At 56.9% G+C, this 27877-nt stretch overlaps 1 protein-coding gene across 2 annotated transcripts; it reads left to right on the top strand.

The window, feature by feature from the left end:
- NAPA (NSF attachment protein alpha) lies at nt 1-26945 on the top strand. Of its 2 annotated transcripts, XM_054710804.1 has the most exons (12): nt 191-231; nt 4866-5048; nt 12986-13065; nt 15277-15393; nt 20833-20879; nt 22283-22360; nt 22590-22645; nt 22728-22812; nt 23631-23735; nt 24786-24854; nt 25262-25312; nt 26200-26945. In XM_054710804.1, exons 3-12 carry the CDS (start codon nt 13038-13040, stop codon nt 26299-26301), a joined length of 738 nt encoding a protein of 245 aa, XP_054566779.1. In that variant the 5' UTR covers nt 191-231; nt 4866-5048; nt 12986-13037; the 3' UTR covers nt 26302-26945. The 2 variants fall into 2 exon arrangements, with proteins under 2 accessions (XP_008152642.1, XP_054566779.1); XM_008154420.3 differs by lacking the exon at nt 4866-5048 and having other exon boundaries at nt 1-231.
- The last annotated feature ends 932 nt before the right edge of the window (nt 26946-27877 follow it).

Below are 27877 nucleotides of genomic sequence, written 5' to 3'. Positions count from 1 at the left end.
TAGCTGGCGGCGCGCGCCCGTGCGACGTCAACGCAGCCCGCTAAGCTCCCCTGACCTGTGTACCCGGCCGGCCCCGGCTGAGTCCTCCGCGGGGCCTGGGTCGGGCGGTTCGCTGGGTACCTTTGCGGCCACTATGGACAACTCCGGGAAGGAAGCGGAGGCGATGGCGCTGCTGGCCGAGGCCGACCGCAAAGTGAAGAACTCGCAGTCCTTCTTCTCGGGCCTCTTTGGGTAAGAACCGCACCGAGGGTCGGCCGGGACCTAGGCTGAGAGGCCCAAGGAGTGATGGCCTGAGGCGGCGGGGGAGGGACGAAGGGCTGGAGCCTAGAGGACTGAGGGGATTTCGGGATGAGGTGCCGCGGGCTAAGACAGCAGAGGGGACACAATCTGGGGGCCAAGGGACCCAGGCTGTGTCAACACGGTTTGAGGAGAGACACTCCGAGATGGCGGAAGGGCTCTGGGCTGAAGACGCCCAGGCCGTGGCGACATCATCCTGAGGAAGGCGGACCGAGGGGCCGGAGGAACCTGGGCCGAAAGCATGTGGTCTGAGGCCTGGAAGGGGGCCGGCCTGAGCGGATTGAAGGGGCCAGAAGCCTTTGGCAGCTGTAGGAGAACCTATCTGAAGGGTCCCCGGCGGGCGAGATGGGGCTTGGGGCTGAGGACACCTGCCCTAGCGATTGGCCTTTCCCAGGCCCGCGGCAGTGGACTTGCATGGGTGTTGGGTGAGGGGGTCTGGGCTCAGGTGGTCCTGGAGGTGATGAGTTCAGGTGTGAGGTGTGTGCGGTGCCTGGGCGAGTATGTGCACCGTGACCCGCGGAGGGGGTCTCACACTCGAGTGAGCTCTGAGCAGGGGAATCCTGGGTGATGGAGGTGGAGCGAAGCCCTGGGCGGGAGGCTGGAGAAGGACGACTGGTGGGCCTACGAGTGATGCTGACTTTGTGCAGGAGACGGAGGGGTGAAAGCGGGAGAGGAGGGAGAAGAGAAACCCGAAGGGAGCGGAAGGCCTGCTGTGCGATCCCTGAGCCGAGGCCGGGCTGAGAGCAGGATGGCCGTGGTGTGCTGAAAAGGGGGCTTGGCTTGGAGGGGGCTGGGGCTGCTTTGGGGTAGACGTTTCACACAAAGTTCGTGTTCGCTCCTAAAAGTGATGGCCGGCCTTTGAGGGATCTTCGTGGCTGAAGAGTGTCAAATGCCCTGGTTGGAAACATGGGCCCCGCCACTTATTCCATGAGCTCAGGTGATTAAAGGGGAAGGCTAGTAAAGCTCACCTCCCAGGTTTGCCACCCGTGTCGAATAGAAGTGCATGTAAAGTGTTTAGAATCGAACCTGGCACCTGGTTAGCTTGAAAGGTGTAACCTGTCACCTGTTACTTCCCGGAAGGAAACAGGTTGGGAACCTGTCCTGGGCGGGGCGGTGGGGATCAGGGTGGGGAGCCTGGGAGAGTCAGAGGCGGGAGAAGCTGAGTGTGAGGAGAGAGGAGCTGAAAGGCAGGGGGGCAGGGGCGGGGGTCCTGGCAGGAAGAAGAGCCGGGGAGCACAGGGGAGGGTTGTGTTGCTCTGAGGCCTGAGAGGACTGGGGAGGAGGGGCGGTGGGTTTGTAGAGTTAGGAGAGCTGTGGTGGAGGCGAGGACGGAGTCTGGGAGCAGAGAGAGGCTGAGACGGGAAGGCTGCAGGACTGGGGGAGCCTGCCAGAAGGCTAGGACTGGGTTTGAGAGGAGGCACTGGGACAGACGGTGTTAGGAGGTTGGTAAGAAGTGAAGGGGAGCCCGGCCGGCATGGCTCGGTGGTTGAACGTCGACCTATGAACCAAGAGGTCAGGGTTCAGTTCCCAGGTTTCGGGCTTGATCCCCAGTGGGGGACGTGCAGGAGGCAGCCATCAATGATTCTCACTCATCATTGATGTTTCTGTCTCTCTCTCCCTCTCACTTCCTCTCTGAAATCAATAAAAATATATTTTTTTAAAAAAAGAAAAGAAATGAAGGGGAGGGTTCTTTGCAGGAGAGGAGCTGGACTGCCCGTTGTTATTTGAGGTTGGATAATGTTTAGTGAAAGGCCTTTAACACCGTGGCCGAGAATCACTGGTGTGAGAAACATCAGCTGATGTGTTGATTAGTGAGAATGTGTTAGAGGCGGAGCGCAGAGAGAGGATATGTGTGTGTTTCTTCTTCACAGGGGAGAGTCACGCGCAGTGTTGTGGGTGGGGCCAAGGGCTCGGTTTTCGGCTCATAGTTTTCCTGGGTGGCTCTTGGTGTCTGGTCCCTTCGGACTGAGGATCAGTGGACTTGCTGTTGGGTTGTGCTTGGAGGAAGCAACTAGGTCAACTTCTGAGACACTTGTCACCTGAGGGGAAGAAAGTGGAGGGGAGCAGAGTTGGCCATCCCAAAATAGGCCTCTTTGGGATGTTGGTTGTCTTGGGAGGAACTCTGAAAACCCAGTAGACGTTAGTTCAGTTACCGCTGATAAAGGACGTCTCCGTTTGTCCGCGTGTCTGTCTCCCTTGCCGTACCTGGCCTGCCTTCACTATCAAGTGGAGAAGGTAGGGACTTAAATCTGCATAGCAGCCTTACCTTTGTCTACTGTGTTTTTCCTGTTAGCTTCCCCCAACTGACTCTCCACCCCCAACGTCTTTTGTCTTTAGCTGAAGGTAGTATTTACCCTGATGGCTTCGGCCATTTTGGCGAGTTACTTAGTGTTCCTGGGCCTCTCCCCTGTATACAGGCGATCGACGTGTTATTAAACTTTCATTTGTTTTTCTCCTGTTCATCTGCCTTATGTCCATTTGATTTTTAGACCAGCCAGAAGAACCTCTAAAGGTAGGGGGAAATTTTCCTCCCCAACACAAGACTAACACTTGGCAAACACTAGTAAAACGAAGTTGTTGTTAGGGTTGCTGAAGGAGGAACACATGAGGCCAAAAGTGGTAAAGAATTACACATTTATTATGTCATCTGGAAGCCCAAAATGACTCCAGCACCCAGGGGTGGGGGGTCAGATTTTAAAGGAATCTAGGCGGGCTTTTTCTGGGTGGAGAATTCTCTGGGCCGGTCCGGATCCTGGGAAGGCCCGGAGGGGAAGGGGAATGGTCTTAGCCAGTGGAATGTGGTCTAAGCAAACGGGAACGCCAGGTATGAAGTGGTCGAAAGGTCAGTTCTGGGGCGGGGTGTTTACCCATTCAATTATTTGATTGGACCTAACAGTTGTCAAATGTAACTAAGGGCTAGATTGTGTCACTCAGGTTGCGTGACCTGGAGCAAGGCTCTGGTGAGGAGTGAGCTGGGCCCCAAGAACTCTAGGACTTGCTAAGGGAGTGGGGGCCTGGAAAGTTGTTCTAGGCGGGAATTGTGCGAGCAAAGGTGTGGCGTGAGGGGAGGTTCTGCCAGGAATGATGGGAACCGAGGGGCCAGAGATGGCTCCCCGGAGGAGAGGCCTCCATCTGGGAGGATGAACAGGAGTTCTGGGGTTCCTTCTAGTGGGGAGCACTGCTCCAGGCAGAGGGGACAGCGTGAGGAAGGCCCGGGTGGGTGAAGTTTAACACAGGGAGTTCCGTGTTAGCACATGAAGGGCGGAAGTGGGAGGTGAAGCCCAGCAAGGAGGAGGCCAGTGCGGGGAGGCAGCTTTCCAGAAAGGGCTGGACGGAGCTGCTGGAGAGCATTGAGGGCTTTAAGGAGGAGTTCTGTCAGTCTGTTCAGGCTACAACAAAGTACCTTAGTCGGGTAGCTTGTAAACAACAGAAATTTATTTCTCATAGTTCTGGAGGCTGGGGAAGTCCAAGGTCACGGTGCCAACGGTAAGGGCCAGCTTCCTCATAGACAGCGTCCCTTCAGAAAGTATCACCCCAAAAGCTTTACCTAATATCATCACCTTAGAGGTTAGGATTTCAACACATGAATTTGGGGGACACAGACATTCAGTCCATAGGGGGCCAGTCCTGGAGGGTTCCCATTCCCATTTATTTGTTTGTTTTTAAATATATTTTTATTAATTTCAGAGAGAGGAAGGTAGAGGGAGAGAGAGATAAACACATCAATGATGAGAGAGAATCATCAATTGGCTGCCTCCTGCATGCCCCCCACTGGGGATCGAGCCCGAAACACGGGCATGTGCCTTGACTGGGAATTGAACCATAATCTCCTGGTTCATAGTCAAAGCTCCACCCCTGAGCCAAGCCAGCCCGTCTCCATTTGCCCTTTAGAAAGGACTACAGCAGCTGGGATGGGGGAGACTGAATAATAGCAACAGTGACATAAATAATAGCAACAGTGTTTATTAAGTGCTCACCCTGGCTTGAGTCAGGCCTGGGCCAGGCACTTGACTTACATCCTCACATTCATCCCCACAGCACCCCTGTGGAGGTGGACAAATGTGGGCTTAGAGGTGAGGTATTTGTCCAGCCCAGTCCCCCGGTAATTGGCATCTGCTGTCAGACCCCGGCCTGTCTGGTCCCAAAGCCCTCTCCACTACACTGAAGTGTATCTTGAGGCTTACGCCCATTCTGGACCCTAATGATGTTGGCAAACTACATCTTAGGGAGCTTCCTCCTCCTACCTCCTCCTCCCTCCCCACCCCACATGGCAGTTTCTTCCAAACATTTGAAAGCAAGAGCAGGTGTTGTATTCATCCCTGCCCCTTCCAGCGCCAAGAGCAGCTGAGGTGGGCGTGAGCAAGGCCAGAGCAGGGGGCAGGGACATGGGCAGGGGGCCCGCCTGACCAGAGCCTGTCTGTCTGAGGGCTGGGAGTACAGCGAGAGGTCAGCCCTGGCCTCTGGAGCTGGGGTCGCCTGTGTTCTCCATTTCACAGCCCACCTCTCTCAAGGCTTCCAGGAAGAGAGTGGGGCTCAGCCTGTCCCTTGTGCTCTTCTTCCCCTTTCAGGAATCTCAGCAGTGACAGCCTCCCAGATTGACAGGTCTCTGCCCGAGTCAACAGGGCCAAGGAGGATAGCCCCGCCTGGGACCTGGGGCCGCCCCGTGTCCTTGGATGCCAGGGCTTTCTTTGCTCTTCACTGTTTCTGGGCTGCCAGACGCTAGGGGGCTTCAGCCTCCACGCAGCCAGTTAGTAAGTAGATCACAGCTCCTCTGTACCTGCCTTCCTGCTATCTCCTCCCCCCTCCCCCTCGCCCCCCCACTCCCCAGCCCGCCAAAGGCACCTGGGGAGGAGGCTGGGGAGAGGGGAGAGGGGAGGGGGCAGCCCAACCTCTCTGGAGGCAAAAGGTGCAGATTTCCTGAGGAAAGCACAGGGAGACTGCAGGAGTGACAGACGCGTCACACATTTTCTTCCCTCCTGCTGGGAGTCTCCCCGATGTGGCCTTCCCTCTGTGCCCCCTGGGGTTTCCCCTCACTCCCCGATCCAAAAGAAACATTTCTTTCCACTTGGATAGCAACCTGCATGGCAAGTTTCTTCCACTGAGAGATGAAAATCAGGAATAGCTACTTCTTGGGGTTGTTCTAAGGCCGTGGTCGGCAAACTGCGGCTCGCGAGCCACATGCGGCTCTTTGGCCCCTTGAGTGTGGCTCTTCCACAAAATACCACTGGCCTGGGCGAGTCTATTTTGAAGAAGTGGCGTTAGAAGAAGTTTAAGTTTAAAAAAACTTGGCTCTCCAAAGAAATGTCAATCGTTGTACTATTGATATTTGGCTCTGTTGACTAATGAGTTTGCCGACCACTGGTCTAAGGAATAGTGAGATTATGGGTGTAAAAAGGTGGTGAGAACACAGTGTTTGACGCTGGTACGTGCTTACTGTTGTTGCTACGTATAGTTATTGGAAGTTGAGCTGGAGAAAAAAATGGCAAGGTGTTCTGTATACAAACAGCACAGTCTCTAAAAATCAAATGTTGACAAATCAGTTCCTGTTTGAACCGCCTGTAGGTGCCAGCAACCCCAGGACCTCTGGAGGCAGGCTCTCCTGAGGGAAGAATTGCTTACAGGTTTGGGGACAGGACCCACCTATGCGGGAACGACAGCTTCCGGCTTTGCTTCCAGACCTCCTTCCACCCAGAGAGAGCAGGAACCCCTGGTGCCATTCCGGCCTCACCCATGCGGTTCGCACTGCCCTACCAGCTGCCAAGACTACAGTGGGAAACTTGGCATTTCTGGCCCGGTCTCCAAGCAGTGCCTTTCCTGAAGGGACACAAGGTTTCCGGGTAACCTGGCCAGATTATGCAATAACTGCGGGTTCTGTCCTCCATGATGGATGGGACTTAGCTGCCTGGTCAGACAGAGGTTTCAACGCTTCTGTTTGGGATGGGGCTACAGAGAGGCAAGGGTCTTTCAGAAACATCTTTCAAGAAAAGGAAACATTGCCTGGCCGGTGTGGCTCAGTGGTTGAGGTCGACCTATGAACCAGGAGGTCATGGTTCGATTCCTGGTCAGGGCACATGCTGAGGTTGTGGGCTTGATCCCCAGCATGGAGCATGCAGGAGGCAGCTGACCAGTGATTTCCTCTCATCATTGATGTTTCTATCTCTCTCTCTCTCCCCTTTCCTCTCTGAAATCAATACAAATTTAAAAAAAAAAAAAGGAAAGGAATCATTCAGGTCTTCGGCTGGGATGAAGTAATCCTGTTGGGGTGCAGAGGGCATCGGTATGGAACCACAGGAGCGCCTGCCAGGCCTTGTGGCGGGCACAGCCCCTGCCTTTGTGTTTACAGTGGGAGGAGGGCTGCGCTTAGCCAATCTGGGGGTGGGGGAGGTGAAGCCCACACTGAGATGTTGAAATAGGAAAACATTTCTAGAATCTCTCTCTCTGCCAGTTTGATAAGTGTGGCAGGTGCTCTCATGGTTCCAGCAGCTCTGCCCCACGTGGAGTCTCTCCCCAGGTACAGATGAGGAAACCGAGGCTGCTGAGCCACGAGCTGGAGCTGGCGCCAGAATCCTGGCCCGTCTGACTGCAGTCTGGGTTTTCCACTGCCCCGAGGGACCAGGATTCCCACTGCCAGGGTCTGGCAGCCTGTGGAGTGTATTTCTCCTCCTCTGTCTAATGGTAACCGTTTGAGCGCTGCTCTGTGCTGCCCTCGGCGCCAGGTAATCTCTGATCTTCACAGAGACTCCTCCCAGGTCGGGTTCATTGTCTCCATTTTATAGCTAAAGGAACTGAGGCTCAGGGACTGCTAGGCCAAGGTCGCACTTAGCACAGTGCTGAGACCAATTTCAGCCCTGGTCTCCCGCCTCAGGTCCATTCTCTCCTCACCCTTGGCGCATACACGCATGTCCGGAGAGTGTCCTGTGATGGTTTCAGCGCTGGGCAGTTGTGTGTAAACCTGTATTCTTTTGTCAGTTACTGGGGGGGGGGGGGGCTGTGCAGTCACTGGGGGGGTCCGGGCCCTGCCTGTTACTGCAGAGCCAGGGAGGCAGGGAGTGGCTTAGCGTTTGTGAGTGATTCGGGAGATGCTGGAGGAATCCCGTGGGGCTGGCCCTGACAGCTCAGCTGTGCAGGCTCGGCCTTTCTGTTCTCTAATGTCTCTGCCTGCAGCACTGTGCAGTGGGCCAGGGCTCCAGGGGCGCTGGCCTGACCAAGCCCTCCCTTGCTTAGGAGCCACCCAGCAGGCCTCCAGCGGAGCGCAGTCTGCTTGTCAGATGATGGGAACCTGAGCAGGTTGGCTGTTTAATCTGCTGGAGAGGGGGGAGCAGTCAGGGACCTTGTCTGCCTCCTCGTTTTCCAGAGGACTCACAGAAGGAAGGAGGCCTCCCAGTCACTGAGTGAGGGAGAGGCAAGGGCAAGACTGGATCCCCAGGGCCAAGTCCCCTTTGGGCCCCACCGCTTCCTGGCAGCGTGGGGTTGGACAAGCCCCTTAACATCCCTGAGCCCAGCCAGCCTCCTCCTCTCTGACGCAGAAGGGTTACCCTGGTGAGGACCCGAAGGGTTATTGTGAGGAACTCTGTCCCTTCAGGCGGAGCGCATGCTAGGCCATCGTCCATTGTTAGGAGTAATGATGATGCATAGCACATGGGCGAAGGCAAGGCGGGACAGGGCCACGGGCCCATTCTTCCACCAAGGACGCTGACTAGAGAATCAGGGCAGATGTTAAGTCTCAAGAGGACTGAGGCTGGTAGCTGTGGCACCAGGGACAGGAGAGAGGGACTGTTGGGGAGGACCTAAAATGGGAGTGAACTCCATCTGCTCTGCCTTTTTGAGGTCCTTAGGAAACTGCAGGTGGGGTAGGTGGCATGTTGGTGGGAGCTGGAAATGCCCAGGGGATGGAGGAGGGAGGCAGGGAGGCCAAGACTCTGCCCTGCAGACCGCCTGGCCCGGGTCCCACCGGGCCGTCTGTGCATTTCTGGCACTGCTCACTCCTCCATATGGCAGTCGCTGGAGGTTGGTGGCTCCGCCTGGGAGACCTGAGACTGCTTCCTCCGCCTTGGGAGGGGGAGAGAGCAAAGCTGAGCGAGTAATTATAGACAGCCCTGCACCAGGCCGGCCCAAACCAGTTCCCTCTATTCCTGGGCATGGCTCAGAGCCGCTGGTTGGGGAGAGCCAAGCAGAAGCAGCTTGGGGGAGGTCAGTGGGGGAGGGACAGTCAGCTGTCGCATGTGCTGCCACCCCGGCTCTTCAGAAGAGTTTGTGGTTTTTGTCATGGAGGCCACCCTTAGATGAGTGACATGAGCGGACCTGATTGAGGAGAGAAATCCTGTAGTAACCCATGCAGATGTACTGTGTGGGGAGGCAGGTGGGGGAGCAGTGGAGCTGGGAACTTCTTCCTTCCGCTCGCTCTCCCTGCCAGAAGCCCTCCTGTTGTGTTAGAATGTCGCCTCAACTCTTCTCCTGGCCTCCATCTAGCATGAGCGTCCCCATTGCCTACTGCTCCCTGCACCACACATAGCCATCTGGCCCACTTCTTTTTCTTGATTGAACTGGCCAAGCTTGTTTCTGTCTCAGGGCCTTTGCACATGCTTTGACTGCTGTGTGGAATGCGCTTCCTCTTTTCATGGATTGCTCCTTAGTTATCATTGGGGACTAGGCTCAAATCTTGTATCCCTGACCCGCCCATTCAAAGAAGCTCTTCCTCCCCAGCCCCTCTAGTGCTTAATCACTCTGAAATTGTCTTGCTGGCTTCCTGTTTACTGAAGGTTGTTCCCTTTGTTCACTATTATGTCAGTGCCTGGCACATCATCCTATAAAATAAAACCCTAATATGCAAATCAACCGAACGGTGGACCGACTGGCCGCTATGACGCACACTGACCATTAGGGGGCAGACGCTCAATGCAGGAGCTTCCATGACGTGCACAGAGAAACAGCACTCGGCCTCCCCCAAGTGGGACACAGGTCCCTCCCCCACCCCAGAGCGACAGCCCACCAAATTGCAGCCAACGCTGCCGAGACCCCATGGCGCAAAATGCAGCCCACAGCCCAGCGCAGCCCAGAAATGGTCGCAGTGGGCATCGGGTAATGATGACATGTAGCAACACCTGGCTTCCTCTCCCTAGCCATTAGCCTCCTTGCAGTTTCTTCAGCCCAGGAATAGACTTGCTTTATAGACAGGTAGAAACATTTCACACTTTAACCAAATGTCTGGGAAGCGTTTCCGTGCCTCATCTCATTTGATCCTCACAGAAGTCCTGGAGTAGATAGAGGAGAATCCTATTTTCTTTTCATTAGCCGGAAAATGGAGATTTAGAAAGCTTGGAAAGTTGACCCGACTGAAAAGAAGAAAGAAATGGTGGACCTTGAAAATGACTTCAGGTTTTCTTGCTGTGCAGAATATAGTCAAACACTGCTGTAGTTAAATATTTTACCCTTTGTTCTCCCTGCATGAGCTACAATAATAACCTGCTTCATGTTGATATTTACTGCTGTGTTGCTGACAATTACCTGAAAGAGAAGTTGGGGTGCTTCACTGGGCTGGAAAAAACTTAGCTAAATCAGAAAGCAGGTCTAATTAAGCAAGTTTGTTCTATATCTATAAAAGGCTAAGTTGACTCACTTGTGTGCTATACATAGAAAGCTCTCGCTGGCTCCAATCGCACACGTGTGTTTTGATCTGTCATTGTCGATCATGAATTTGGTTGACACTTCTATTATACAGAAAGAGTGAATAGCGATATTAAAATATTTTCTTCTAATTAATTTCCTTTCAGTGTGCATGAATTAGTGTACCGGGCCACTAGTAAATACTCATATTTGTTCCCCAGGTGACTAAATGGCTATGTGAACAGCTTCTCCTTCAGGGTCTGCCAGTGGCCCTAGCTGGGCAACTCAGTTTCCATTTCTAAAAGAAGAGGGCGGAATTCCAGAGATCTCCCTGTAATTGCGTGGAAATGGCAAGGCGGAGACAGGCCTAGCGGCCTGAGCAGGTGGTAATCCCTCCGGCTTTTCCACCGCGGCTAGAATCACTGACCCAGCGCAGGGTTGGCCTGGCTTAGCCTGGGATCATAGGATTTCAGCCCAGCAGCTGACAGGCTTTGTGTTCTGTGTCCACTCTGTCCCGCTGAGCTGAAACAAACCAGCTGGGCTGGCTCTGCTCATTGTTAGTCACCCGGCTTGGGCCTCTCCGTGGGACGGGCCGCTTCTGCTCATCCAGGAGCCTGAGCTTTTCCAGGGAACGTCTGGGCCTGGGTAGGACTAACTGTGCCCTCAAAGAAGCGATGGCTCCATGGGGAGGGCACATCTGTGATGGCGAGCTGTGAATGCATCAGTCTCCTTTAAAGAGAATGTTCCAGAGAAGGTCTCTGGAAGTGAGGGGGGTGGCCTTCTGGCCCCAAAGGGTCCTGAAATCTCTTCTGCCAGAAGTTTGTGGAAGTGCCTCAGCTCTCTGAGTGGTTTCTGAAGAAGGTACTTCAAATTGAGGTCTCAGGTTCAATGTGTTGGGCCATCTGGGATGAGGTATGGGAAGGGGGGCAGGGGGCGTTGCTCAGGGACACTTCCTGGACAGCAGAGCGACCCTCTGCTGGGGCTTCTCTATGGGACGGCCGGGAGACAGTGTCAGCACAGCCCCATAAGGCAAAGGGTAGGCTTTTCATCTAAAGCAGAACCTTGTTGGTGTGATTGGATTCAGGAGGCCAGGACTCCAGTTACACACACACACACACACACACACACACACACACACACCCTGGGAGGTCACTGCTGGCTGCTTTCTAAGCTGTTTGTCTAAATCAGTTTTTCCCCTCCCAAACTCACCTGATCATCTGAATTATCGGGGACCATTGTTTAAAAAAAATCCTGATTCTGGGCCCTACCCAGACCAATCCCGCTGGGATGGTGAAATCTCCAGGGAGGGTGGCTGTGGGCTCTGATCTAATTATTGTAAGGAGCCCCTCAGGTGATTCAAAAGATGGGCATGGTGGACTGTGACACAGTGCGGTGAAGGCGTGCGCCAAGCACAGCTCCAAAATTACACTGGAGGCCCTCGCCAGCTGGCTGGGATGGCGAGTTTCCAGGGCCAGTTGACACAGGGGTGAGGGTTGGGACAGTGAAGATGATTTGTGTGACTTTTAATTGGAAAAGTCCCCTTTTTCCTTCAAAACTAAACATTGCTTGATGTCAGTGAAGAGAGAATCTGAACTCCATGTGGGGGACTCCTGAGTGTGTGGGTTTTATTTTAGTGATTTTTGTGGGCGATGGGGGTTTGAACAGTTACAGAGACCACAGGCCTCGTGGGCTAAGCCTGGTGGGTTGTGGGAGATGGAATGACTTACCACTGGTGGGGGAGGTACTAATGAAGGACCGCGATCCGATCCGGGAAGAGGTTCATCTGCACCCCTTGGAGGGGGGCGGTGCCAGGGTGGCTGACCCTGCAGGGTGCTCTTTGTTTTTCTAGAATGTACTCCTCTCCATCTCCCCGTCCCTACCGTGACACAGTGCATTTTCTGAGGGTGGTTTTGCCATTTTAAATAATGCTGTGCTGAACATCCTATAGTTTCTCTGATTAGTTTCTTAGGATAAATTGCTAAAAATGTCATTCATTGCTGGATCACAGGACCCAATATAAATCCTGATATTTAAAAAATATATATTTCTTTTCTTGAATAGATAAAATATGCAGGTGATTAAAAAAATTCAGACAGGGGCACACTGCCCCTCCCGGGAGCACGCCCATATCTTCCCCCCCACAGGCATGCATCTCCCAAACGCCAAGGGACCCCACGAGACTTGCAACCAGGGGAGCAGCGAGCAGCAGCAGCTGTTCCCGGGCTAATCCCTGAGCCTGTCTGTCCCCCAGGCTCCCTTTTCTCTGACTTCCCAGTGAGCTGACAGCAGCCCCGCCCAGGCTCTCCTCTTGCTTCTTCTATCCTAGGCCCTTCCTTGTTTCATTGTCCCAGCTTCAAAATAAAAATAAAATAAAATTCTGACAGTACAAACAAAAGGTGTCCATCTGTCTCCCACGCCTGGCCCCCAGTTCTACAGGCCCCGCCTTAGAGAAAAATGCTGCAACTTGTTTTGGGTGTATTCTCCCAAAAATATTCTGTTCACATAAACATATTTGCTTCTCTTCTCACCCTCTCTTTTTGTTCTGTTTTAACACAAATGGGAACTTTTATATACACATTTAAAAATAGTATTTCTCTGTGTGTTTATATTATAATGTTTATGCTCAGTCCTGAACTGGTAGTGACCCTGGAGGGTTGAGAAGTCCTCCCTGAACCACTTCAGTGTGCCAGGCTGGGATTAAGTCATTGGGGAAGGGACGAGGCATCCAAGGCTGGGCTCTTCCCCCAGGATGCTTTGCAATCTCTGGGAAAAGGACCTTGGGGAGCCTGGGAGCAGCCCAGGCAGGAAGTGGAAGTGGTAGTGGCTGTCGGAGGCTGCCATAATCCATGGGGGGAAGAGGGGGACGTCTGGAGGGCCTAGGCAGCCTTTGTGTGGGGGTGGAAGCCACAGACTCTCTCTCCTGAGCCCAGATAGAGGCCTGGGCTGCAGCTGGATGCGGGAAGCTGACTTTCCAGGGAAATCATGGGAGTGAATGCAGGGCACGTCTCCACTGTCTCTGCTCACTTCCTCCTTGATACCAGGCTAGATATTCTCCTTATCCCTCTCCCCTTTTCTTTTCCCCCAGAGGCTCGTCCAAAACAGAGGAAGCCTGCGAAATCTACGCCCGAGCAGCAAACATGTTCAAAATGGCCAAAAACTGGAGTGGTATGTGATCTCTGCTAGAGCTCCGCGTGCTTTCTCCTCCTCTCCCTCAGCTTCCCGCCTCGCAGCCCCTCTCTTGTTAGGTTTCTCTAGCGTCAAAGCGTGTGGCCTGCTGTCTGGTCGGTAGAGCCCACTGGGTTATTTTACAGCTTGGCTCACTGGGCCTTGGAGAGAGGACGGAAGGGATGAGGACAGATAGATTATTGAGTCCAGGTAGACCCACATGGATTGATGAGCCCTTCAGGGGTTTCTCCTTAAATTTAGAATATCAGGTTTCCCTGGAAACTGTTTCATCCTGCTTCCAGCAGAGTCTGAATTCTGAGCTGGGGGGGGCGGGCAGTTAAGTGGTCCAATAACAGTGATCACAGTTACCATTGATCGGGCACCATACTAAGCACTAGGCATGCATTATTTAATTGAGTCATTGCAGCAACCCTACGAGGGTCAGTACCACACATTAATTTTCCCATTTTATGCATTCAGAAACTGAGGCTTGTCCGAGGTGCCACAAGTAGTAAGCGACAGCATTCAGAAGCCAGAGCAGGGCCTGGTGTTTAACCTGCTCCTGTGATGCCTCCTGACCTTTGGAGCTGAGTGACTTCGGTTTGTGTCACAGCTCAGACTGGCCTGTGACCCAAGTAATTTGACACTCAGGTGTGTTTCCTTCTCAGTACCCCGGCAGGGAAGTGGTTGAGACCGAATGGGCCGTAGTGTGGGTTCATGGACATCAGGCTCACCAGCGAGGGCAGTAACTGTGGCGGCCCATGTCATGTAATGCTGCAGGCGCCTCACCCGGAAGAGGTCACCCCAGGTCAGGCACCTCCTGAGACATTCCTGTGTTGGTGGGCGGAGTGTCATCGGCTTCATGGCTCTGTGACTCGGCCCTGAGTTGTGGTCTGATTCCCAGGAGCTTGGTCGGCAGGGAGCTGCCTGAGGCCCGGGGAGAGGTTTGAAAAGCCGGTTTGGAGCCCACTGGGGGCTGATTTCATAAAATGACTTCGAACATCTGCACGATTGGATCAGGGGAACCAAGCAAAGACAAAGTTCCTCTCTGGGAGGCACAGGGTAAAATCGACTATGGTCATTTTCTGAGAATGTTTCCGCTTCCACAAAACACATTGTGCATAAAGCCAGGTGCTGTGTGGATGTTTATGCTCCAAGCTCAGGAAGTGCCTTAAAAGAAAGAATATTATTTTTCAATCACACAGATGTTGCTCCCCCCCTCACACCCCCCAAATTTGTAAACCAACCCTCACCCAAATTCCTAGGCCATTTTTTTCTTTTTTTAACCTTCTCTGGCAATTTTACACTCAAGTTTCTAGCTCTTAAACATAATAAAGGACTCAGACATCGTAAAATCCTGGGTGCCTTTGTCCTGCTGCTCTAAAGCTCCAGGACAGGGGCCAGGCCCTCCCGTCCTCTTCCAGCTCAGCGATTCTGTGACTCGGACTCAGCCGGAGGAGGATGAAGGGAAGCACAGAACAACTGAGGTGGCTGTGGGGGTCTCAGCTAGCCCAGTCCGCACCCCTGGAGGAGAGACCCCAGTGTCTCCTGCAAGTCACGTTAGGAGATGAGAACATAAGCAGAACGGCTTGGGACCCCGGGCGGAGACAGTGTGCAGGAGTAAGGACAGGCTGGGCTTCAGGTGTGTGGTCTCCTCGTGTCCCAGGTACTCAGATCTTGGGGTCTGCGTCCTGTTTCCTGTTCTGGACGTGAAGCTCCTGGAGGGAGCAGACCCTGTGTGCCCCCACGTACCTCATGATTAGTGTGGTGCCTTGCCCACCAGCCTGCAGTGACTACACAAGGGACTAGAACGTGGACAGAGGCAGAGGAGTACGGGGAATTAGGGAGAGCTGGGAGTCATGGAGGAAAGAAATCGGACTTGGAGTTGGGGAGTCAATCAGGAAGTGCTTCAGAGTTGAATCTCAATTGCCCTCTCTTCCCCAACACCCTCTCCTGTCCCCCTCCCATGATTCAGCCTGCTCTCTGCCTTTGAGTAGGGTTCCCAGCCCTGTGCTTGCAGGCTCCCCAGGGGGTGGCGGGGCACTGCTGGCTCAGGGGGCCTGAGGCCTAGGCCCAGACCTCAGCTCACCCAGGCCACCCTGTTCCTTTCCCCGGGGCTCCCTGTATTCCCGAGAGCTCCCAGGGCAGTGTCTGTGTGGCTTAGGAAGCATGGAGCCCCACTTAGGCCAGGGTCTCTCTTTTCTGTTCCAGCTGCCGGAAACGCCTTCTGCCAGGCAGCGCAGCTGCATCTGCAGCTCCAGAACAAGCACGACGCAGCCACCTGCTTTGTGGACGCCGGCAACGCGTTCAAGAAAGCTGACCCCCAAGGTGAGGGCCCGTGGCCACCAGGGCTGGCTGCCCGAGCACCAGCTGAGCGCTCTGCGGAGAAGTCCTCAGGTTTCCACGGGCTCCGTTTTCTCCAGTGGCCGACACGCGATAGGCTGGCAGGGAGCCCTCGCGCTTTCATTTCAGAACTGGCTCCCTTCCGGTGGCATTTCCATCCCGCTCCGAGCCTCCTCCTCCCCTTCTACTGCGTGTGCAGCTGATCGCTCCCCTCCCGCCCGCTGCCTGGGAGCATTTGGGAGTGGGAGTTACATTTCAGACCCACCGCATGCCAGGGGGAGAGGAGAATCTGTTCTGTTGTCAGAATTGACATGCAGAAGCGGGTGGAGGGCTGAGACCAGCCAGGTAGGAGTGACAGCCGGAGAAGGCGAGGAAGTGGTCCTACCCTGGCTTCCCTGAGGGGCCCGAGGGGGAGGGGGAGGATGGGGGAGAAGAGCCTGAGATGTAGTTGCCAGAGAACACATTTCCTCAGATGACAGCGTGTTGGGGACAGAAGCCCCAGCTGGGTCGCTGTCATTGTGAAGAGCACATTCTGTCCCACTGGGCTCATCCGGAAGCAGAAGCCCAGTGGGTACCAGACTTTCATGGAGCTGGGGTTCTAATCTGCTCTTTAAGTCTTGGTGCCAGGCATAGGTTGCTAACTTTTAATTTTAGCAAGTAGAGATTTTTTTATAAAGACCATCTATTGTCACTCTCCTCTCTTAAGAGAATGGGAAAGCCATGCTTTAAAAAAAAAAAAAAGGAGAGGCATAATCTTGGAATAAAGGCCTGTTCTTCCCAAGAGGGGACAGTTGTCAGCAGTACACAGAGGTCTCTGCGAGGCCCAGTGAGCACCGGGTCACGTGCAAGCGCTGGGATCACTGGCAGGCCCATGTTGCTGTCGGGGATGTTCATTTCATTCCCAGGATTTGGTCTCTGTGTAAACCATGTAGCTTTTCTCTGTCCCTAGACTTGACCAGTCCCTCCTCTGCCACCGGTGTCTCACAGATATGGTCTAAGTGGTAGGCTCAGGCTCAGCAAGAACCCGAGAGGAGCTCTGGCTGGGTGGCTCAGTTGGTAGGAGTGTCGTCCCATACCCCAGAGGGTTTTGGGTTTGATTTCCGGTCAGGGCACATACCCAGGTTGCTGGTCCTATCCCTAGTCGGGGCACATATGGGAGGCAACCGATGAATGTTCTCTCTCCCTCTATCCCTCCCTCCCTCCCTCTGTTTCCCTTCCTCTCTCTCTAAAATCAATAAAAACATATCCTTGGGTGAGGATTAAAAAAAAGAAGAACCCCAAAGGCGGCCTTGTGACTGGGTGGATCCTTGTCACTCCTTGCACAAAGCTGAGTGCTGGGCCACAGCAGGCCACGTGGGTGAGTGACGGTGACCCAGGCCAGGCCAGGCCCTCCTGGATTGGTTTTCCGCTGGAATCACCCAGACAAGTCTGTGTCCCCCCACGGAGTCCCCCTTGCCCCATCCTTCCTCCTGCTCCCTGGGGAACTGGCTGACCTGGAGATGCTGCCCTGGCATCTGTGACGTTCAGCTGCTGCTCTGAGTGACTGGAAGGGCTTGTTTCTGGGGCGGGAGCAGAGCGCCAGGCCGCGTGACATGTGCACAGCCCAGCTGCTCTTTAAACAACCCCAGCGCTTCCCGAGCACAGGCCCCGCCTGGCGCTGTGGTATGAGTCGTGTCCTTCCCTGGCTTTTGATCTGAGTTGTCTCCTCTCAGCAGGCTCTTCAGGGTGCGTGTGGGATGTGGCCAGGGCCGGGCCTTAGGAGGCACAGAGGGTGGCAGAGCCTTCAGGTTGGTGGGAAGCAGCGGTAGGTGTGGTGGCAGTCCCCTCGTGGGGCACAGAGGCCGACTTAGTTTCTCCAGGGATCAGCAAGCACAGTTTGCTGCCCTGGGAGCTGAGATGGGGGGAGGGAGTTTCGGGGGGTAGGGGGGACTTGTGGGGAAACAAGAGGGGCAGCAGAGCAGAGAGCAGTGTAATGTGGGCAGAGTCGGGACCAGGTGCCTTGTCTGCAGCCCAAATAAGGGTGCCTGGAGCTGAGGATGGGCAGGGCTTTGCGGCGGCTTCCCAGCAGCACTGCCTCGTGGCTGCCAACCCCAGTCACAACTCTGAGTTGGGGACCATTCCAGCCAGGGTCAGGGGAGAGGGCACATTTGCACCAGGAGGAACAGCTGCCTGGTGTCGGGCCAGTCCCACTTCTCAGAGGCCGTGGCAGCTGTGTGGCTCAGTGTGGTCTGAGAGGTCCGGGAGGAGCCTGCTCTCCTGCGATCTTGGACAAGTCGCTTAATCTGTTGGATCTGCATTTCCCGGTCTGGGAGAGCAGAGATCACACGTGAGATAAGGCGAGGGCATGCCCAGGGTGGCACCTAGCCTGAGATAAAAGTCCCGGGAGGGGCAGCCCCCTGCTCACATCCCACAGGGGCCAGGCCTGGGCTCAGTCTCCACCCCTTGGCCGCCTGCCTTGGGGAATAGCTGGAGGGCCCGTTTGGAACCTGGCCCACTTTCCCCAAGCAGGTGATCAGCTCCCTGGGGCCCTGCTGATCGCCTCCCAGTCTGTCCTATGTGAGCACTTCCTGCAGGAGCCCTGGAGGGCCCGCCCCTCCCCCTAACCTCTCCCGAGACAGCTGGTGCCAACCTGGGCCTGAGGCCTGCCAGAGCCGCCAGGCAGGGAAAAGGATTTGGTTCCTGTCATCACACTCTTCCTCGGGTGGGGGGGAGGGGGAGTCTGCCCTCAGTATGGGTCAGGGGTGTCTTGCTAGTGGGATTGGGGGTGGGGAGGTGACGCCCATAGCTGTCAGTGGTTCTCCAGAGTTTCCCAACCACTGTCTGCCGCTCTGGGTGGACTCAGGCCAGGGAGGCCTCTTACCCCGCCTGCCTGACAATTGGGCCCAGGGGTTCATGCATGTGCGCCCATTCCCCCTCCCCCTCGTACCCAATGCCCCATAGCCATTTATTGGATGCCTACTGTGTACGAGGCCCAGGCATCTTCCTTTAATCCATTCCACTTCCTGTGCGGTTCTAGGATTTGCCCGGTTTATCACGGAGACTGGCCGTGTTGGGGGTGGCCTGCAGGAGTGGGGTGGGGTTGGCTGGAGCCCAGGGGGTGGATTGAGGGCCCTGGGTTGCAGACTCCCTGTGTCCCTAAGCCAGGGCCTTCCCCTCCCTGGGCCTCAGTCCCCCTCCCCTCATCCTGGGCTGGATCATTCCCAGAGTCCCTTGCCAGGTCCAGTTTTCTGTGGGTAAATGAGGGCGGGAGTGGGGCGAGATTCTACGCTCATCCAGGGGTGTGCTGGCCACTCATCCTGGGGATCCCTGTGACAGGGGCTTGCCTGCCAGTGCTCTTGCCAGGGTGTCAGCTGGGGCCTGCTGCTTTCAGGGACAGCTGTCCTGGATGAAGAACAGGGATGACGGGGATTTAACCCTATGAATCGTGGCTGCTAGAGGTGGGGGAGCCTTCCCTGTTACACCACCAGGGCCTCCTTGCTGACAGGCGTCAGGGCTTCCGGGCAGGCTAGGCCCCCAGGGCAGCTGCAGGGGAGTTTCCAGTCCCTCCCACTGCCGGCTGCTAATGGCACTAACAGCCTTGCCACCTCTGCCTGCAGGTGCCCTGTTGGACTCCCAGCGGCCCAGGAGAGGGAGTGGGTGAGTGGTAGGGTGCCTGCTGGTCGCACCCACCCCTGGGGTGGAGGCTAGAACAGGGGTGGGATGTGCAGGGCCCACTCCCTGCAGCCCAGCTGCTCACTCCTCACCCTCATCGTGGTGGTGCAGCCAGTTGCTAGCTTATCAGTTACTTCCAGGAAAGCTCTGTTTCAGAATGTGCGTGTGTGCAAGTCACTCTCACTGTTTCCGCTGTCATTTTTGGTGTGTTCTCTCCCTGTCCTCCTCTGCCCCCTCTTTGCTCCTTTTCCTCTTCCCTACTGCCTCAGGCTTCCAGCTGTCAACCTCCACCTTAACCAAATGGTGTACCTTCTCTGAATCTGTTGGGGGTTTCCAGAGGCCTTTCCGACTTGGACAGAACCCCTAGATCCCCTCACTCCCAGAGCAGTGCTTACAGACGCACATTTTGCAAATGTAGGAGGCTTGAATACTCCCTGAAAGCCCGGCCCGGAGCTGAGTGCCAAGTTCTGATGTCTCCCCTGGGTAGTGAGGCCTTAAGCCTCTTGAGAGCAGGCACCAGGCCTCACACCTCTTTGTAGCATCTCAGCCCTGTGGGCTTGGCTCACTGGAGACCGGGAAGCAGACCAGCGGCCTTTCGACTGCCCCGGACTGCAGGACGAACTTCCAGCCGTGGCTCAGCTCAGCCCCTCAGCCTGTGGTCTGCCCAGGCTGTCTCCGCCTCCCCATACTCCCTTCCTCCTGAGATGCATTAAAACGGTGGTAAAAAAAAAATCCACCCGAGAGCTCATCTCTGTCTGCCAGAAAATGCCTCCCACTCATGCTTCTCTCTTTCCTCCAAATAACTTGTCAAAGGAAAAAAGCCCTTCCCAAATATAAAATCTTGCAAGAGCCCAGAGGCATGGCTCAGTGGTTGAGCGTCCTCCTATAAACCAGGAGGTCACGGTTAGATTACTGGTCAGGGCACATGCCTGGGTTGTGTGCTTGGTCCCCAGTAGGGGGCGTGCAGGAGGCCACTGATCAATGATTCTCTATTATTGATGTTTCTATCTCTCTCTCCCTCTCCCTTCTCTGAAATCAATAAAAATATATTAAAAAATAAAATAAAATCTTGGAAGAGATAGTACAACAAAGGTAGCCCAATTCCTCCTCTCAAGCACCGCCCTAGTGTGTGTGTGTTTCGTTGGCAAACCTGTGTGAGGAGCTGGTGGATATCAGTGCCCGGTTAAGGAAGGTACAGAGGGCTGAGTGCTGACGCGGGAGCAAGAGGGTAATGGAGAGTCCAGCCGGAGGGGCCTCCTCCTGCCATAGAGGAGGCCAGACAGGTGCAGGGGACGTGGCAGGTTCAGGGTCCCACAATGAAACGGTGTCCCTCAGGTGTCAGGCCTGGCCGCCCCTTGCCAGCAGCTCTGCTCTTGAGGGTAAAGCCTTAGAAGATCTGGCTCAGGACACCCATCAGCCTGGCCGGCACCAGCCCGGTCCTGTCCCCGGGGTAACTGGGAAGGTGTTGGCTGTGTGGCGGCTCCAGGGAGAGGGCAGCCGCGTCAGCCAGACTCCCCCCGGAGCATGTGCCCAGCACGTCAGGCTGCAGAATAAATTAGTCTGACCAAGTTTCCTGGGCTCAGGGATTCCTTCCCTTCCCTCCCGGCGGTTCCCCTGGAGAGCGGAGAGCAGAGCGTAGCCCTGGCAACCCTATTGATCTCGCAGGCGCCTCAGCCCTGCATCCCCCCTCTCCCAGCTTCTGCCCTCCCAGCTTCTGCCGAAATGACTTGGCTTTCTCACTTCTCCTCCCCGCCTCCCTTTTTCTCTCCCCAGAGGCTATTAACTGTTTGATGAGAGCAATCGAGATCTACACAGACATGGTAAGGGTCACTGTCCCCCGCGCCTCGTCCACATATTGCCCCCGCCTCACCTCCCCAGCTCCAGCACCAAGAGCGGGCAGAGAGGGGGAGGGCGCCCCGGGGGATTTGGTCACCTGCACTGGGCTGGGCTGGCTGGGTCCTCACCAGCTCCCCACCAGCCTGGTTGCTGGCAGTAGCTTCCAGCACGTCCCGGAGGCCATCTTGTCTTCACTGGTAGAAGTTAAGGTTACTGGGGACGTGTGTCCTTTTCCCCTTGCCCACCCTTCCCCACCAGCATCCTATCTGATCCCCAGCTCACAGCAGGCCAGAGGGGGATGTGGGCAGCGCCCAGAGTGGGCACAGCCCCTGTCCTGCCCAGGAACATCCCCATCGAGAGAGGAGGCCCCAGAGGCGGCCGGCCTGAGGCCAGGGAGCCGAGACTGTGGACCACAACCCCGCTCGGGCCCTGTGAACTAACTCTACCTTGTGCCTCTTCACATTCCACCTGTCTCGTCAGACCCCTCCCCCCGGGCAGGAGGGGGTCCTGGCCCCGCGGGGTCCTGGCGATGCTGTAGAATTACAGTTACAGCAGTGGCCGCAGCTGCCACTTCTTGGCCCAATCACTCAGTGCATGGGTTCATCTTCCTACCACAGCCCTGTGATTGTGAGGTGGGCGCTTGTTAGTCCATGTGACAGTCAGGAGAGGGGGCCCGGACAATAGAATTGACGTCCAGGGACACACACCTGCAAACAGGAGAGGCTGAGACCCAAAACCAGGCCTGGCTGGGTTTAGGGCCTGACCCTTTCCTGCTGCCTGAGGCGTGGGGGTGGCTGTGAACCAGCCCCTGTGTGGGGGGCAGCTGGACAGGCACCTGGACCCCCACTGGGTGGAGGCAGGGAGGGGGCGCTCAGCCCTCTGGGAGCTGGAGGCCTCCACAGGGGAGGGGGAGGGGGAATTGCTTGTGAGAAGGACCACCTCGATGGCCACAGTGGGGGAGAGGAGGCCAAGGAGGCCTTGGGCGGTGGGGACACTCGGGCCCTCAGCCCCGGTTTCTCCAGAGCGTCGGTCCTCCCATGGCTGCTCTGGGCCTTCTCTTAAATGCTGCTGCCAGCCAGGCCCTCTGCCAGGGGCTCTGCACCGCCCCACCCTCCGAACACTGTGGACAGGAGGGAAGGGGGCTGGTGTGGAGTGTCTTGCTCAAGGTCACCCAGTCGGGGCAGCACTCAGACCCGGGCCTCTCACTCTAGAGCCTTCCTTTTAAGTGCCATGCCCTCTGCCACTCGGTACCCTCCTCTGTGCACCTCACCTCACAAGTGCAGCTGAGGGGCAGGGAGCCGCAGCTTTGGGACCAGGGTGGGGCATGGCGTGGTTGAGCTGGGGTGGGGCACTGGCCACAGACATTCCCTCCCCGTGTCCCACACAGGGCCGATTCACCATCGCAGCCAAGCACCACATCTCCATCGCTGAGATCTACGAGACGGAGCTGGTGGACATCGACAAGGTGAGTGGGGGAGGGGGATGAGGGGAGGCTGCAGCAGCCAGTCGTCTGGGACCAGGACTCCTCTCTCTGTCCTGTTCCCTCGGGGAGTCGGGAGTCGTCTGGTGTCTGAGCACCCGGGAAGGGGCGTGGGCACTGGCAGAACTTGGATGAGGGCTCTGGCTGTGTCCCAGGGGCTGCCGGTGATAAAGGCTACATTACCCCTTCTCACCCTCCCTCCCGCGTCTGCCAGGCCATCGCGCACTACGAGCAGTCTGCAGACTACTACAAGAGCGAGGAGTCCAACAGGTACCCAGGCCCCTCCCCTCCTGCCGCCCAGCCCCCGGCACTTGCCACCAGCCACCACCAACCTCTCCTCTCCGCCCCACAGCTCAGCCAACAAGTGTCTGTTGAAGGTGGCTGGGTACGCCGCGCAGCTGGAGCAGTATCAGAAGGCCGTTGACATCTACGAACAGGTGGGGACAGTGGGGGTCCGAGCCCTGCTCTCTGCGGAGGGCGCTGCTCCCATCCAATGTGCCAGGGCCCCTTCCTCCCTCTGCCCCCTTCTCTATCCCCCTCCCTCCCTTTCTGTCCACCTCCCTCCGTCATCCCCTCACCCTAACACTACTCACCTGGCTAAACATGTCCTCCACCCGTGGCCCCACGGGTGCTGCACCCTTTGCCCAGCCCAGCCCCGCCCCCAGTCCTCGGGGAGCTTCCTGGCCGACCCCAGAGTGAGATGACTCTGAAGAACCAGAGTCCGGGAGGGAACGGGAAGAACTGCTGAAGCCTGGGGAGCCCAGAGGAAGGGGGTCAGGGAAACAGGGACCCTCCCGTGGCTTTTCGGGCTCCTCTCCACTGTGTGGGGAGGGCTGGCGGGGCCCAGGCTGTCCTGGTGGGGTCATGGCCAGGAGAAAGGCAGGCAGCTCAGAGGAGAGGGGCAGGCGCCGCCTCCTGTTCCTGTAGCCTGCCGTCCCTCTGCCCTGACATGCCAGCCTCCTGTCGGGCCTGGTAGCGGGGCCGCCCCTCACCGTCTTGGGCACCTTGGGAGCCCACAGTCACCTGGCGCTGTGGCAACACCCCCTCCCCATTATGTCTCGGTCCTTGGTCACTCACGTACCCACTGCCAGCTTCCCTGGGGCTGGTCCCTGCCACCCTGCCCTCGGGGTCCCGGGTTAGCAGGTGTTCTCCTGAGGCCCAGACCCAGCCTCCAGCGAGCCCCCCAGTGCCTAGCAGTGACCCTGCCCTCGGCTGCCTGCCGTGAGCTCACAGTGCGGCCGCCGTGTACCCACAGGTGGGGACCAACGCCATGGACAGCCCCCTCCTCAAGTACAGCGCCAAGGACTACTTCTTCAGGGCGGCCCTCTGCCACTTCTGCATCGACATGCTCAACGCCAAGGTGAGCCTACCCCCCTCCCCCCAGTGGCCGCTGGGGCGCTGTCACTAGCCACGTCCCCTCTCGGCTCCTCAGAAGGGGTGAGCCCCTCACTCAGTCTGGCCCTGACAGTCGGCCCTGGGCGAGAAGTGCTTGTGCTCGCCGATGGCACCTGCCCGCCGCTTGGTGTGAGCCTCCGGTTCCTGGCTGGCTTGGTGCCAGGCCTTTCTCTCGTGAGAGCACATTTTGAATCCTTACGGCTCCCCGTGCGGTCGGCATCGCTGTCACCCATTTCCCAGGTGAATGCACAGGCTGAGACCAGAGTCTCTTGTTCAAGGCCATATGGCTAGTATAAACAGCAGCCCCAATTCCAGATCTTTCTGACTCCCAGTCTCTAGATTTGAACCATAGCCTGCATGTCCGCCTACCCATCCTCAGTGGACCCCTTGGTAAGAGAGGAGTCAGTGCTGGCAGGGGCAGGAAATGCCCAGGGGAAGGAGTGAACTCCTGAATCGGGATTTCTTAGGGGTTTCCAGCCGCCCTACCCTCAGCCTGGCACGTCTGAACCCCCAGCCCTGCTCCCTGCATCAGGCCCCTCAGATCCCTGCCCCACCGCTTAGCCTGTGCCCTGAGCAGGTCGCTGCCCTCTCTGGGTGTTTCCCAACTTTCAAAATGGGGGTCTCTATCATCTGATAGCTATGTATGAGACATGCCCGGCACCAGGCCTGGCATGGGAGAGGTACTCAGGCAGTTGTCATTGGCCCCTCCCCTGGGTGCGCCTGGTTCAGGAGAGAGCACTGGACACTGGCCCGGGAAACCCTCCGTACACCCGCTTAACGTCCATCCTCCCCCTACCCCCCACCCCCCATGCTGTCTCTGCAGCCAGGCTGGCGCTGAGCTCAGCTCCTTGGAGGTACCGCTAGGCACAGAGGCAGGTGACATGGAGGCTGGGGGAGGGGCACAGAGCTGACTCAGGATCCAAGCCAGCCCAGATCCCCTCTGCTGTCAGGCCCGTGGCCTCAGCAGCCCTTTATCGGCTTGTCCCTTTCCTTCCTTCCCCCACACCATGCTCAGCTTGCTGTCCAGAAGTACGAGGAGCTGTTCCCCGCCTTCTCCGACTCCCGGGAGTGCAAGCTGGTGAAGGTGAGTGCGGGGCCCTTTCTCTGCCCCTTCACAGCCGGGCCTGCAACTGGCTGGTGGGAGCCTGCAGGTGGGTGGAGGCGCTCAGTTAGTATGATCACCGAGATTATAGTGTTCTCAAGGGGTTTTCGTTTTTATTTTGTTTTCCCTCTTCTGCCATTTGGATCTCTATTTTCTGGATAAAATCAGACTCACGCAGTGATCAAGCTAGTAAAGGCTGAGCTGGGACACGCACACGCATACACGCACATACACATACATGTGACCTGTGTCCACGAGCTTGCAAGCAACTTCCAACACAGGCAGGATTGGAACAGAGCCCTTTCCTTCCTGTCAGCATGGGAGTCCCCAGATTTCCATCCATCCGGGTGGTGCGTACGTGGATCTAACTGCCTGCCATGTTCTTGCAGAAATTGCTAGACGCCCATGAAGAGCAGAACGTGGACAGCTATACCGAGGCGGTGAGTGGCCGGCAGGTGGCCGCCCTTCTCACACATGCTCTGCGAGAATTTCACCCTGGTTAACTCTGGCCTTGGCCCCTGGCTGTGAATTCCTTTCTGTAGACACCCCAGAATCTTGCGAGTCACCCCAAGAGGTGATGGCACTGAGGCTGAGAATGGGGAGGGGACGTGTCCCTGGTCCCTCGGGGACAGAGCTGGGTTCAGGTCCACATCTGCTGCCCCTGAAGACCAAGGCTGCGCCCCTGGGTGAGCAGCTGAGGGCCACCCAGAGGAGCCGAGAGGAAAGGAAATGAGCCGTCAGCCTCCCCCTTCCCGGGAGCAGGAGGGAGGGGGAGCTGAGGTGGCACTGGAGGGCCCATTCTTCCAGCAGCCAGTTCCTCATAGAACTGCCCCAGCTGCTTCTAAATGTTCTGGAACCCGGTTGTGTCCAGCTCAGGCCCTGACCTGGTCATCCAGACTACAGCTGAGCGCCTGCCCTCCGGAATCTCGGCCCCTAGTGATGACAGACCCGCTCCCTCTGGTCCCTCCTGCCCGACAGTGAAAGCTCCACGGGAGAGAGGGGGACGAAGGGTGTGGGCTCCCAGCCTCCCCTCCCTGTGGCGCCCGGGACAGGCCTTGTCACACCTCCAGGCCTCAGTTTCCCATCCATCAAACAAGGAAGCTGGGCCTTTTTTAAGCTACAAAATTAATTATTTCCCTGAAAGGGGACTGCCGGGCCTGCTGCCTCCCTTGCTCCTCCTCAGGCCACGGCTGGCAGGGCCACATCTGGAGGATCTTGGGACCAGAGACCTTTGGCTTCAGGGCTGGGACCGGCAGGGAGCCAGGGCCAGGCGTGGGATTAGCCACCTGTGGGATTAGCCACATAGTCACGGTTGCGGTTGCCACAGGTGAAGGAGTTCGACTCCATCTCCCGGCTGGACCAGTGGCTGACCACCATGCTGCTGCGCATCAAGAAGACCATCCAGGGCGACGGGGAGGACCTGCGCTAAGCCCCACCCCCGGCACCTGCCCCTCTGCTTTCCCCAGCGGCCCCTCCAGACGCTGCGTGAGCCCAGCGAGGCGGCCCAAGGCCTGGCTGGGACCTTCTCTCCCTTCCCCCCAGGAGTCTCACGGGCCACAGTGCAGGCTCCACACTGCCTCAGGGCCCTGGAGGCCGGCCTGCTGGCTAGACAGGCACCCTCTGGTCTCGCACCCCTCGTCCCTCCCCTGCCCGTTTATTTAAGCCCCAAAGAGACCCTTTTCCACCCCGAAACACCAAGTCTGTGGCATAGACCTGTTAGCTGTGGGTGCTGCCAGGGCGTGGGGTCAGCATCTGACCCTCCATCGCCTGACCGGCTGGGGCTGGAGCATGAGGTTGGTTTCTGTCTCCCCACTTCTGTCCCCCAGCCAAGCGCTGAGCACATGTAGCAGCGGCTGAGATTTGCTCTCTGCTGTGGGGGGACTTCCCCCTCCCCCTTCAGTGCCAGGAGCCTCCCAGCCTCCTGCAGCCCAGCCTCCCAGGAGAGACCCCAGGCCCTGGAGCAGGGGGTCATCCTGCACCCGCCCCACATCTGCTCCTGCCATTGTGCTTTGAGGTTTTGTTGGTGGGAAGCTTCAACTGGCCCCCAAAAGAAAATAAAAAACAACACTTTTGCATGAGTCTTTCTTCCTCCTCACCTCTGCTACCCCCCCTTCTTTCGGGGCTAGAGTCCAGGCTCCTGGCCCCCAGTGGGCTCTGATCACAGAGGAGGCCGGCTTTGGAGACTTGGCAGGGTCGGGGTCTCGGAGAGGGAGGCCCAGGGATGGTGGGTTTGGGGAGGAGCCACGGACTTGGGAGCCTGGGAACCCCCTGTCTTCATCTGTGAGCCCTGGTTTCCTCAGCTGGGTAGGTGGCTGGCAGTGCCACCCTCAGAGCAGCTGGAAGATGGGTGCAGCAGTCGGGTAAGAAGGGGTGGAAGAGGCCCACTGAATCTCCCAGCCGCACCCACGTCCACAGTCCCCGGGGAGCACTGCAGGCCCCCGTGGCACTTGTTCTCTGTGTCACAGGACGGGGGAGAGCGGCTCTGGTGGCAGAGTACAGGACCCAGTAGGTGTGGGGAGTAGGAGAGATGACAGGAACCCTTTGCCTGGAAAGAGGGGGCAAGGACTCCCCACCTCCACACTCCAGTGCAAGCTCGTGAGTCAAGCGAACGTCCGCTGTGCATGTGCCTCCTCCCACCCCTCACGGGGGCAGCCGGAGGAGGCCAGAGGCGGACGGTGTCACAGCGCAACTCCAGCCGGGTGCTCAGCCAGAGCCTGGATGGAGGTCAGGAGAGGTTCATGTCAGAGTGGCCTGTGTGACACCCAGCCCCGCCCCTCCGGCCCCTTCTCCTCACAACTCCATGGATGGATACCCGCTGCCTCGAGCTCAGTGAAGACTCCTGAGGCCTGGGATTGATTACTGATGTCTGCCATGAGCACAGGCTGAAGAATGGTTTAGAAGTTTAGAATCTATTTCTGCCATTCGTGACTGAAAAAGTAATTCTCAACCCTGGCTGTGCTGGAAATCAGAAAAAGTCCTTAAGCTTGGATCACACCCTGATAAAC

The sequence above is a fragment of the Eptesicus fuscus genome, chromosome 21 (assembly GCF_027574615.1).
Source record: "Eptesicus fuscus isolate TK198812 chromosome 21, DD_ASM_mEF_20220401, whole genome shotgun sequence".
Lineage (NCBI taxonomy): Eukaryota > Metazoa > Chordata > Mammalia > Chiroptera > Vespertilionidae > Eptesicus > Eptesicus fuscus.
This window is presented reverse-complemented; position numbering and strand designations above follow the sequence as displayed.